Raw genomic sequence first — 12,165 nt, 5'->3', positions numbered from 1 at the left:
GTCGACGCACCAGGCTCGCGCCGCTTCCGCTTCCGGCCCAGGTCGCAGGAAGATGGCGGCGGCCGTGGCGGCCTCGGCCCTGCCCATCGCCGCCGCGCGGCTGGTGTCCGCGTGCAGCCGCAGCATCCTCGGGCCGTGGGGGCCCGGAGCGGGTGAGACCCGGGCCGCGGGTGACGGGAGGAAGCGGGGCCTCCCGCGGCTCCGCCACGTGTGTGTCTGTGTCCGACCGATGCCTGCGGCGCCCGCCGCCTTTTCTGATGCGCTGAACGTAGCACCGGCTTCGGAGGCGGGAAACCTGGGTTCAGATCCCGGCTCCTCCAGTTAGTAGCTTAATCCTTGACGATTGCTCTTCAACTTCTGGATAGGCCCCTGTGCTGCTAGGGGAGCAGGCGGAGGTTCAGAGAGGTTAGGGCACTGGCCCAAGGTCACACAGGGCGGGGGGGGAGGAGGGATTCGGACGCTGGGTCCTGCTGCAAAACCTGTGCTCTGCCATTGCCCCAGGCTGGGCGCCTCCCGGAGCCCCGGGAGCCTCATCGTCCTCATCTGGAGTGCCCTGGGCTAATCTCACCATTCAGCAAAAACAGTAGCCGTATTGTAGTCATTGGGTTCCGAGGTTCCAAAAACGGTTATGTTCATCAAAAACATTTCTGCCTGGAAATGGTTGGAGAGTGTGTTTCATGCACAAGTATTTTATGGACGTTTTTAAACTGAGCTAAATGTCTATGTGACAGTATTAAAAGAATATCCTCTTTTTTGAGGTGCCATAACAGTGCCACGGTTATGTTACTTGTTTGTTTTTTGTTAACCCTCAGCCAAGGATATTTTTCCCATTCATTTTTAGCTGGGGGAAGGGAGAGAAACATCGATGTGTGAGCGAAATATCGTTTAGTTGCCTCCTGCGCCACCCCAACCAGGGCCGGGGAATCGAACCTGCAACCTAGATACGGGAATTGAACCCGAGACGCTCTCCCGGCTGAGCCACACCAGCCAGGGCTGTTTTGTTTTTTAACTAATTATCTTTCGTGTGTCTACTTGTCTTTCATATGATGTTGACATAAGAAATGCCCAAACCTTAAGTTAAAAAAAGAAATGTCCAAACTTGTAGAGACTTTTTAGAAGAATTCATTTGAGCCACGATGGCAATCGCAAGATCTCAGGTGCTCCGGAGAACAACATGTCACAGCTTCTCTGATGCAATTGGGATTGAGGAGGAAAGGCAGGGAGATTGCCTACGGGTGGGAGAAGCCAAGGCAGGAATTGTGTCATGAGATCCTGTGCTTTTTCAAGGGTGGTAACACCTTCCAGGAGTGTTACTTCTGGGTTTTTTTAATCCTCACCTGAGGGTATTGTTTTTCCCATTGTTTTTTTTTTTTTTTTTCAGATAGAGAAAGAGGGAGGGAAAGAAACATCTAGGTGAGATACATTGATTGGCTCTATTGGTTGCCTCCTGCACGATCCAACCTGGGGCTGGGAATCGAACCCAAAACTCTTTGATCCATGGGCTGGCGCTCTAACCACTGAGCCAAGGACTACTTCTGGCTTTCAAAGTGTGTTGACCTAGATGAACAGAAGCAATGGGCAGGGCTTGCTTAAGACCTTTCACTGAAGGAGTGATAGGCTGTCAAGGTGTGCTACCCACTATGACCTGCCCGGTGAGGAATTAATGATTTATTATAGCACTGTTTTTTCGTTCGTATGTAGAAATATACTGACATCTTTACAGATAAAACGGTATCTGATTGGCTTTAAACTAATTGCAGAGTTGGGCCAGAGGCCATGTAAATCAAACAAGATTGGTCCTGGGGGAGGATACTTGAGAGCTCAGGGCTCACAATACTGTTCACTGTTGCACACTGACATTTTCCATAATAAAACATGGGTTGAAGTAGGCAGGGAGGTTTTTGCAAGAGCAGTGGGACTCCCTCTATTCCGCTGACGTGGAACCACCTCTACAATGCCATGTTCCATTCCAGGCTCAACTTTTTGTTATGTTTTGTTTTTTCCTTTATTGATTTTGAGAGAGAGAGATAGAAACATCAAAGGGAGAGAACATCAATTGGCTGCCTCCTGCATGCCCCCCACTGGGGATCGGGCTCACAACCTGGGCAGGTGCCCTGACTGGGAATCGAACCAGCGACCTCTTGGTGCATGGGTCGATGCCCAGCCACTGAGCCACACTGGCCCGGTCAGGCTCAACTTTTTAAAGTGTAGTGAGTACAGAGAAGGTGAGAGAATTGGTGAGCAGACCAGCAGGACCTTGAAGAGTGAGTGAAGAAAACGGGATGGAAGGACACAGTCTTAGTCCTCAGATATAAAGGACTGTCCTATGGGAGACGAGGGAGCACATTTGTTCCCGGGGGGGGGGGGGGGGTAGTGTCCCAGGCTAAGCTAAGACCATAGGCAAGAGTTACAGGAAAGCAGATCGGGTACAAAAACTTCTCACCAAGCTTCTCACAGTGGGGTGGCTCCCAAGAGAGGTGCTGAGTGTCCAGTCACAGAGATTCCAGCAGAGACTTCGCTTGACAACTGGGCAGCACAGGTTTCATTCAGCATTCACTGAGTACCTGTTACATGTCCAACACTGGTCCAGGGTGGGGATACACCAATACTAAATACACAAGAACCCCTGCTTATAAGGGAGCTAGCTAGCATTCTAAGGGGGGTGCACAGAGAGACAGGAAGTTTTTTTAAATAGGCAAATGACACAGTATGTTAGAAGCTGATAAGTCTTGTGGAGAAAACCAAGTATGAGCTGGGAGGGAGGGGGTTGATTTCAAATAGGATGGCTGGGAAAGGCCTCTCTGCTAAGATGCTGTTTGCGTGGGAACCCAAAAGAAATGAGGGAATTAGCTTTGTAGGTACCTGGGGTGGGGAGGGGGTTCGGGGAAAGCAGTCGAGGCAGAGGGTACGCGCCTGGCATGTTCCAGGAATCGCAAGGAAGCCAGGGAGGCAGGTGCCAGTGAACAAGGGGAGTGTGTCGGAGGGCTGGGGTCGCACTGCCACCGCCCTGCAGGCCCTGGGAAGGGCTTTTGCTTTTTCCCTGCATGCAACAGGAACACTTGGGGACTGTCAGCAGTAGCGGTGTAGTGGCACGGCCCTGGCCGGTGGTTCAGTGAGCTGGATCTGTACCATCACTTCAGTCATGTGCCATTGGTCACAGAAACCAGCTCCATAAGAGGGGACCACACAGGGTGAGAATCCAAGGAGGCGGGGTCAACAGGGCCATCTTGAGGTCCCCCGCACTTGGCACAGACAAGGCAAGGGTGTGAGCTGACCAAGCACTTGGTCAAGGAGCGGGTGGGCGGACGCTGCGGGGTCGGGCCCTTTCAGGTGTGCTGAGTGAATCTCGATGCTGTGGCAATCGCTGATGACTAAGTGATGTTCTTTGAGCTTCGTTGGCCTTGGTTTTCTGTAGACAAGTCGTGATGTTGTTTGAAGCAATACGAGGTAACAGCCTTGCGTTTAGCATCGTCAGGGGCGGTTTGCACTTCACAGTAGTAACTACCCCTGTTCTCTTACCCCTCAGCCTCCCTGTGGCCTGCTTCTCGGAGATTCAGTTCGCAGAGCACTTCGCTTCCACGACAGTAAGATCAAAACGTGGGTTCTGGGGGCTCTTCCTCTCGCTTGTGGGACTGTCTGTCTGAAGTCACAACTGCACATGTTTCAGTTTTCAGGAACATTTCTATTTTCTTTAAAAGTTTTGGACAGTATTTTTCTCAGACCGTTGACATAAATTAATACAGACAGAACTCCAGGAGCCCAGAGAGAGGGTGTGCCCAGGCCTTCCTAGCGCCCTGCTGGCAAGGCGGAGTTTCAGCTCCCGGGAGGTTTTAACTGGAAGGTTGCGTCACAGGCGGTCGGATCACAGTCTCGAGGAACCCAGCGGATTGGGGAGAGCGTATTCAGTGTTAAAATTGCATATGCAGGGAAGAAACTTCTGTAAACTACAGGAGGCGAGAGTGACAACGGCCCCCTGGCTGGTGGGCGCACAGGCAGGAGCGGGACAGGGTGCGTTCCGCACGGGAAACCCTGCGCCCGGACCCGCCGCCGGGGCCAGAGCGAGGCTGCCCACCCGAGCTGCGCCTCTTCTCCGAGTGGAGCCTGCGTCTCCAGCCCGTGGAGTCTAGTGAGAACACCGAACTTTCCCCCTTTCGGGAGCGGGGCGGGGCCTGGCCGCCGCACCGCCAGCTGTGGGAAGGTCCAGGGGTTCACTGTTCGCAGAGGGGGACGTGGAAAAACAGTCAGGGTGTAAAGAGAAACCGCTAGTGGGCCTTGTGGCCAATTTGGCTCATTTTCACCTGTTTCCTCTGTGGGAGGCCTCAGCTGCCCACCGGGCCCGTTTGCCCATCTGTGTCCCTTTCACGGGCCGGCTGGGTCCTGCCAGAGCTCGTGTGTCTCGGGCCAGCCCGCTCCATGAGGGACACGCGGGTCTGTGCCGAGCACTGGCCGGGACCAGAGGAAAGAGAGCGTCTCACTCTCCGGTGGCGGACGGCAGCCGAAGCTTCACAGCGCTCTGAACGCTTTGACCTAGGGGTGCGGAGCTCCCCTTCCTGGTTTCAATCCTCGCCCAAGGTTCTGCTCTCTGACTTCAGCCATTGTTCCTGGAAGTGCATGCGGTCCTGAGAGGGTGTGTGGGGGCCTCAGATTTACTCCAGCGGGCTAGGTCCCTACCAGAGACCCAGCTTCACTGCGGTCCCGAGTCACAGGACACCCGCCAGCAGGGCCCCTCCAAGCACCTGGGCTCCTGTGAGCATCCAAGCTGTGACAAGTGACGTGGCAACCCTTGTCCTTCCTGGCACTTGCACACAGCCACGGTTTACGATTTTGAACTGCCTTTGCACACGTGTGTGACACGCATGTGCAAAATTTGCAAAATTGTTTTACAGATATGTTCCTAAAACCTCCCTGAGTTCACCACCGTGGCCAGAAGTCATCCTGCCAGACCCTGCTGAGGAGACCAGACACCATGCAGGTACGTGGCAGAGATGGGGCAGCACTCAGCCTGACCACAGGTGGCCACCGGCCGCAGAGCGAGGGCGCCACGGGTCCGTGCCGAGACCCGGCTCAGCGAGCGCCCGGCTTGTTTGCCGCTTAGCAGACTGCGGAGCCCGTTGGCTTATCGGCGACCCTGAGCACCTGCCGTGTCGAAGCAGGTGATGTGCGGGAGGGAAGCGCCCGTTCCGTCTCCCTGCTGTTGGTAAGACGTGGGCTCAGGGGAAGGTTTCTCCCCAAGAGGAGGAACGAGGTCACAACAGCCCGTGGATGCCGACTCCGGCCTGCGTGTTGGAGAAGCCGTCAGGGTGTCAGAAGGGTCTCCTGCAGAGGAGGGTGGTGTGTGGTCGCCGCAGCCACCGTGGCTGTGAGTGAGTGTGGGAGCCTCGGTTTTTCAAAAACGCTAGAAATCCAGGTTAATGCATGGAATCATCTAGTTTTAAAACGCTGTTTTAGAGACTTAGAGAAAAATAAGGTGCAGTCTAGGTCTCGCCCCTCGGCCCCACGCAGCCTCTGGTCGGACTGTCTCCAAGACAGGCCCTGTGCCGGCCCATCTCCTGCGCCCGGCCCCCGAGATGCGGTGGTCGGGGCTCAGCGGACACTGTTCAGACAGGACCGGTGCCGGATGGAGGGCTGTGCCCTGAGCGGAGGCAGTGACCGCAGAAACGGGAAGCAGGCAGCCTTGGGGAGGTGTCCAGGGAGGACGCAGCCCCTCGGGGTGTTCTGGGTTCCCTTGTTTGCAGAAAGGCCTCTCCTCCCTCTCAGGGTGCGCGCATCCCAGCGCTCCCTCTCGGGGTGCGCGCGCGCGTCCCAGCGCTCCCTCTCGGGGTGCGCGCGCGTCCCAGCGCTCCCTCTCGGGGTGCGCGCGCGTCCCAGCGCTCCCTCTCGGGGTGCGCGCGCGTCCCAGCTCTCCCTCTCGGGGTGCGCGCGCGTCCCAGCTCTCCCTCTCGGGGTGCGCGTCTCCCAGCTCTCCCTCTCGGGGTGCGCGCGCGTCCCAGCTCTCCCTCTCGGGGTGCGCGCGCGTCCCAGCTCTCCCTCTCGGGGTGCGCGCGCGTCCCAGCTCTCCCTCTCCGGGTGCGCGCGCGTCCCAGCTCTCCCTCTCCGGGTGCGCGCGCGTCCCAGCTCTCCCTCTCGGGGTGCGCGCGCCCCAGCTCTCCCTCTCGGGGTGCGCGCGCCCCAGCTCTCCCTCTCGGGGTGCGCGCGCCCCAGCTCTCCCTCTCCGGGTGCGCGCGCGTCCCAGCTCTCCCTCTCGGGGTGCGCGCGCCCCAGCTCTCCCTCTCGGGGTGCGCGCGCCCCAGCTCTCCCTCTCGGGGTGCGCGCGCCCCAGCTCTCCCTCTCGGGGTGCGCGCGCGTCCCAGCTCTCCCTCTTGGGATGCGCACGTCCCAGCTCTCCCCTCAGGGTGCGCGCGCGTCCCAGGCCCCAGCTCTTCATCAGTGATGACTGGGAAGCAGACGGGGTGGGCTCCACGCGGAGGGAGAGAACTGGGCCAGGCAGCCTGCTGGGGGGGGGGGGTCCTGTGCAGTCCGGGCAGCTTCCTGGGGAAAAGCCCACGTGCCCTGCATACAAGCGCCCGTGCTCCTGGGAACAGCAGGTGGACCCCGTGCCCGGGCGCCTGGCCAGCAGCTGTCCCCCTCACCCCACGGCCGCTGTCTGGCCTTTCCCCCACAGGGGTCGTGGAGAAGGTGAACGAGCTGATCGCCACGGGCCGGCACGGCAGGCTGTTTGCCGTGGTACACTTTGCCAGCCACCAGTGGAAGGTGACCTCCGAAGACCTAATTCTAATCGAAAATGAGTTAGACGTTGCGTGTGGAGAGAGGATTCGGTTGGAGAAGGTGAGACCGTCAGTTTCTTGGTGCATTCGGGGCTCAGTCACCAAATGTGCGGTCCCCGTTCCTGGGCCATCCGTGGAGAGGTTTCCTCGAGTCGGTGACTGCAAGCAAAAGCAAGGGACGGGCGCGAGTGGGGAAGCAGGCTGGCGGGCGCAGGCAGGCGAGGGACGTGCCTCCAAGGACGGGACCGTCAGCCGTGTCCATGACATCTCTCATCTCAGTAACCTAGTCCCACAGGACAAGACTCCCTCGCAGATGCAGTGAAAGTCCCAGTTGAGGATGTAGAGTTTTCAAGCCCATATTTTGGGGGGATGTCGAGTTTCAGCTAGAACACTCATCTGTCGCTCGGTTTCCTGGCCGCTCCCATTTCGAGGCGGTGAGGCCGGTCCCAGGCCCCCCTGGGCACTGGCCCCCTGACCGCTCAGAACTGCGTGCTCGGCCTGCCTTCCGCTCCGCCGCTGTTCGCTGTGTGCAGTCTGTCTGGTTTTTCTGCTCCGCATCTAACGAGACGTGAGCCCCGCGTCTATTTGTGTACGAGACGTGAGCCCCGCGTCTGTTTGTGTAAGAGACGTGAGCCCCGTGTCTGTTTGTGTACGAGACGTGAGCTCGCTGTGCTGGATCATGTTCCTGGGACGTACGTCACTGTTAACACAATGTGACTGGACATCAGATCTTATTCGTTGGAACTCCTCCGTCCTCTGTGATCGCAGAGGTTTTGCACATTGATTCTTTTTTTTTTTTTATCCTCACCCGAGGACATTTTCCCATTTTTTGTTTAGGTAGAGTGGGAGGGAGAGAGAGGAACAGAGAGAGAGAGAGAAGCATCGATGTGAAAGGAACACATCAAGTGGCTGCCACCCGCACGACCGACCAGGGCCGGGGACAAACTGCAACCGAGGTACATGCCCTTAGCGGGAACCGAACCCGGGTCTCTCTGGACCGCAGGCTGACGCTCTAACCGCTGAGCCAAACCGGCCAGGGCCATTGCACATTGATTCTTGCTAAGACCGTCTCGCAGCCTGAGACCCGAGCCGCCTCCTTAGCTCAGATGGGCGGCAGCGGCCAGCACGCTCCTCTCCCGCCGGCTGTCTGAGCTCAGGGCCGAGGGCCCGCCGACTCCTGTCCAGAGTGAACGCGCCTCGGGGTGCTTGCGGTTCTGAAAGGCACCATCGGGAAGCGTCACGTGAGCAGGCGCGGGCGGCAGGCCCATCTCGGGAGTGAGAGCGCGTGCTGGAAGTGACCGCATGGCCCGTCCGCGCCGACACCTGCCGTTCCTGGGCGTGGGAGTGGTCACGCGTGTGCTTGGTCTTTACACATTTAAGTTCAGCGCGATTGCATTTTTTTCTCACCAGTAAAATTTAAGACAGTCTTCCGACACCTAATAAAAGCGGTGTTGCACCCGGAAGGCGAGGGCGCCCCCCTGTGCCCACGACCCGCACACGGCCCCACCCTGAGCGCGTGGCAGCTTGGGTTCTGCTGCATCAGACCCGCCTGCGCCTCCGCAGGCCTGGCCCGGCTTCGGGGCACCGCTGTCCGATGCGTGTTGACTTCACTATGTTTTGTGTGGTATCTGTTGGGGTTGTTATTAGAAAGCCACCATTTTCCTAGGTGACCACATTAAGTCATCGATTTTGCCCGTCCTGCGCCTGGCAGCCCAGGCACGTCCACGGGGCACCTCGGTGGCCAGTGCTGCTTGAAGCCTGTTCAAAGCAACACTGTGCGTCAGCAGGTCACGTCCACAGCACAACTCCCGGCGACACCTCGGCGTCCAGTACGTTCGCGTCGCTCCCCGCGCTCGGTGACTTCTGTGTTGCTTGCGGGTAATGCCCTGTTTCATTTCCAGGTCCTGCTGGTTGGTGCTGACGACTTCACGTTGGTGGGCAAACCCCTGCTAGGGTAACGTGCTCTCCAGTGTGGGCGTGTGCGGGGCCGGGCGGGGGGCGTCCATCCCTCTGCCAGCACCAGACACGAGAGGCGTAGGCTTCGTGACAGTGGGTGCTCAGTGTCCCCGTGGGAGAACACCCGGCCTGGGCCACTGGCTATTCCTAACTCATTCGTGCCGGCCTTTAAGGTCAGTGGACAGAATGCACTCTTTATTGTGCTTCTTTGTAGCTTCAAAATGTCTACAGGGAGGGCGTTTGTTATTTTTATAATCAGTAAAAAAGAAAGTAGAAACTTCATTTTCGAAAACCTTATATAAGCCTCAGCCAGCGTGAGTGGGGATCGAGGAGGCTCACCACCTCGTCCTCCTCCAGGAAGGGTCTTGTCCGTGTCGAGGCCACTGTCATTGAAAAGACGGAATCGTGGCCGAAAGTCAACATGAAGTTCAAGAAAAGGAAGAACTACAGGAAGAAGAAAAGTACGTTGCAGAGAGTAGAGCTGCCCCCCCCCCCCCGTGGTCCCCCCCTGCTGGGCCTGATGGGGAGGGGCAGGCAGAGGCCCCTCCTAACCACACCAGGGGCTGAGACACCGACAGGGACCCACTGGACATCACAGGCCCCAAGGGGCAAGGGCTGCTCCAGGCTGGGACCCTGCACGCGGCAGAGCCCTGTGGGGAAATGTGGGTCACACAGAGCCCTTGCACACCAGGACCCACAGAGCCCTGTGGGGAAATTGGGTCACGCAGAGCCCTTGCACACCAGGACCCACAGAGCCCTGTGGGGAAATTGGGTCACGCAGAGCCCTTGCACACCAGGACCCACAGAGCCCTATGGGGAAATTGGGTCACGCAAAGCCCTGTGGGGAAATGTGGGTCACACAGAGCCCTTGCACACCAGGACCCACAGAGCCCTGTGGGGAAATTGGGTCACGCAGAGCCCTTGCACACCAGGAACTGCAGAGCCCTGTCGGAAAATGTGGGTCACACAGAACCCTGTCGGGAAATGTGGGTCGCGCAAAGCCCTGTGGGGAAATGTGGGTCGCGCAGAGCCCTGTGGGGAAATGTGGGTCGCGCAGAGCCCTTGCACACCAGGAACCGCTGGCCCGAGCTTCCGGTCGTGGGGAGTGCTCCCAGCACGCCTGAGACAGTAGCTTTGGCTTTACCTAGACTCAGGTCAGGAAGCCTCAAGGTCAGCCAGATGGGGCCTTGCACCCCCAAAGCAGGCACAGTGCAGGGAGAAAGGCTGTGGGTTGTAGCAGGGGCCCCCCTGGCCTCCAGGCCCCCAGGTGTCCCAGCTTCTGCAGCTCTGACCGGTCGCATACAGTGGGCTGTGGTCAGCACACACCAGTCGCTGGATGTGGCCAGAGGTTGTGGGAGAGGTGGGGCATGGTAGTGCCACCCGGGAGGGCTGCTTCAAGGCCGAGCCCCCCAGGAGAGCAGGTGTCAGGCGGCAGGGTCTCGGTGGCTGATTACAAGGTCAGAGTCTGTGGTCAAGCTGTGACCGAGTTCTCTCTCTCTCCCAGTTATTGTGAGCCCACAGACTGTCCTCCGGATAAACACCATCGAGATTGCTCCGTGTCTGTGCTGATCATGGAGCCAACGTTGACAGAAATACAAAAGTAAACTCGTTCTCCAGGGCGTCTGAGTTTCTGTGTTCTGTCGCTGCGGCCTGGCCCGCCGGGTCTGTGCACAGCGGTCTCCCGGAGCCAGACAGGCCGGGGCCGGGGAGGAGCACCAGCATGGCCCACCCCCGGCAGAGCGGTGCTGTGTAAGAGACAAGCGCGTTCCTGGACGCCTTCCACCCCCCGCGCAGCACGGAGGGACCCTTTGGGAGGAGCAGCTGGGACCCGGGAGCTGACACCGAGAGACACAACCCGGATTTCTCTTCTGGGCGAGATGGACAAACACATGAGCTGCTTCCATCTCCGAGTGGTCCAGTGTACCTGTTTGCAGTGGTTTGCTTTTTAAAAAGTCGGGATGAAACCAGGCAGTCCAGGTCCAGCTGGGGGAAGGTCATGCTGGTGCAGGGGTGGCTCTCTGGCCACGGGAGGGGCCACGCGGTCCTTGGGGCTTGAGAGCCAGTGCTGAGAAGCAGCAGGGGCCGCAGGAGGTTTGAACTGGTCCTGAAGGCAGCCACTTGTCCAGGAAGGTTTGGGCGTTCACCCCGGAAAGAAGGGACAGGTCCTGAACCCAGAGTGGCCCAGGGAATGGAGGGGAGGACTTTGGGAGCACGTGGGGGGAGGAAGGGACTCGGGCGTCTAGGCCTGGCTCTGTGTCTCCCTCCAAGAGGGGCTTTCAAGTGACACAGCACAGTACACACTTTCTTGGCAAGATTCCTTCAGGGGGCCCTTGGGGGTTGCTACTGTGCCGTGGAGATCAGAAATGGAGACAGCATTGACCTGGAAGGCCTCTCCCTTCTCTCCTGTCTTTCTGCCCCGACCCCCCACTTCAGGCCTGGCTGGTGGGATGCTGGCAGTGCCCTCCGTGGACAGCAGGGGGCGGCAGGCTTGCAGGAGGAGGCCCTAGAGCCCTTGTTTCCTGGCCGGGAGGTGGGCCCTCTGATGCTGCCCTGGGGGAGTGTGTGCCCTCGCTCACAGCCCCGGCCTGGCCTCTGGTTCCCGCTGCCAGCCTGGCGCGCGTCCTGTGATGATCCCTGTGCAAGTGGTAAATGTTTGGGACGGAACAAACCTCCCACGTTCTTCGACTTAACACTCGTGTGCATGACAGGAGAGATTCTGCAGGGCAGCTCGTGGGGGCTCCGCAGCCACGCAGGCCAGCAGCCCTCTGTGGTCTTGGCCTGGTCACCAAGCCCTGGGCCTCCGCTTCCTCGTCCGTCAAACAGGAGCAGAGCGTGCGTGGTCAGCACTCACGCGTGTCACCCAGAGGGGCTCCGCCTGTGCTCCGGAGCCTGGCGCCGTGCCTGCGAAGCATCCGTGCGGGGCCGAGCCGCCAGCGCTCACACCTTCTGAGACCGGACTGGCACCGTCCACAGGAAGGCAGGACGAGCGCCGGTGTCCGGAGGAGCGGAGCCTCGGAAACACGCTTGCCGAGAGCCAGGCCAAGCGACAGTGTGTGGTTCTCCTTCCGTGGACCGTCCCGGGGGGCAAACTCGTAGAGTAGGTGCAAGTTCGGGGGGGGGGGGGGCTGCTTCCCTGGTGCAGGGTTTCTGTGCGCGGTCCAGGGAGAGCAGGATTGGTGACGGGGCACAGCGTTCGTGTCACTGAATTGTCACAAGTGGTTAAAATGGTAAGGTTTATGGCACGTGTATTTTACCACGATTTTTAGAAAAGAAAAATGGCCAGGTTGATGACATCCCTTAGGTAGGGGAAAGCAAGACCAGATTCGCGTCGGCACCAGGGTGAAGGTTCCCTCGCGGGTCCTTGCCGCCGCCGTTCTGGGCAGGGGTCCCGGACTGCAGGTCCCCTCTGACTCGGCAGGTGCTCCGACCACACCGGCACTCGCCG

General features: G+C 59.0%; 1 protein-coding gene across 1 annotated transcript; it reads left to right on the top strand.

The window, feature by feature from the left end:
• Nucleotides 1-52: 52 nt before the first annotated feature.
• On the top strand, nt 53-10,334 carry MRPL21 (mitochondrial ribosomal protein L21). The gene is made up of 7 exons (XM_036258959.1): nt 53-152; nt 3,527-3,584; nt 4,887-4,972; nt 6,662-6,825; nt 8,666-8,718; nt 9,078-9,181; nt 10,225-10,334. Exons 1-7 carry the CDS (start codon nt 53-55, stop codon nt 10,287-10,289), a joined length of 630 nt encoding a protein of 209 aa, XP_036114852.1. The 3' UTR covers nt 10,290-10,334.
• Nucleotides 10,335-12,165: the final 1,831 nt, after the last annotated feature.

This window comes from Molossus molossus, unplaced genomic scaffold, assembly GCF_014108415.1.
Source record: "Molossus molossus isolate mMolMol1 unplaced genomic scaffold, mMolMol1.p scaffold_m16_p_13, whole genome shotgun sequence".
NCBI classification, from domain to species: Eukaryota; Metazoa; Chordata; class Mammalia; order Chiroptera; family Molossidae; genus Molossus; species Molossus molossus.
Note: the sequence above shows the minus strand (reverse complement) of the source record. Positions and strands in the feature narration are given on the sequence as shown.

Coding starts and splice junctions, on each gene's coding strand:
- MRPL21 (XM_036258959.1), top strand. CDS start 53: ATGGCGGCGGCCGTGGCGGCCTCGGCCCTGCCCATCGCCGCCGCGCGG. Junction 153..3,526: donor GCCGTGGGGGCCCGGAGCGG/GTGAGACCCGGG, acceptor CTTACCCCTCAG/CCTCCCTGTGGCCTGCTTCT. Junction 6,826..8,665: donor AGAGGATTCGGTTGGAGAAG/GTGAGACCGTCA, acceptor TTTCATTTCCAG/GTCCTGCTGGTTGGTGCTGA.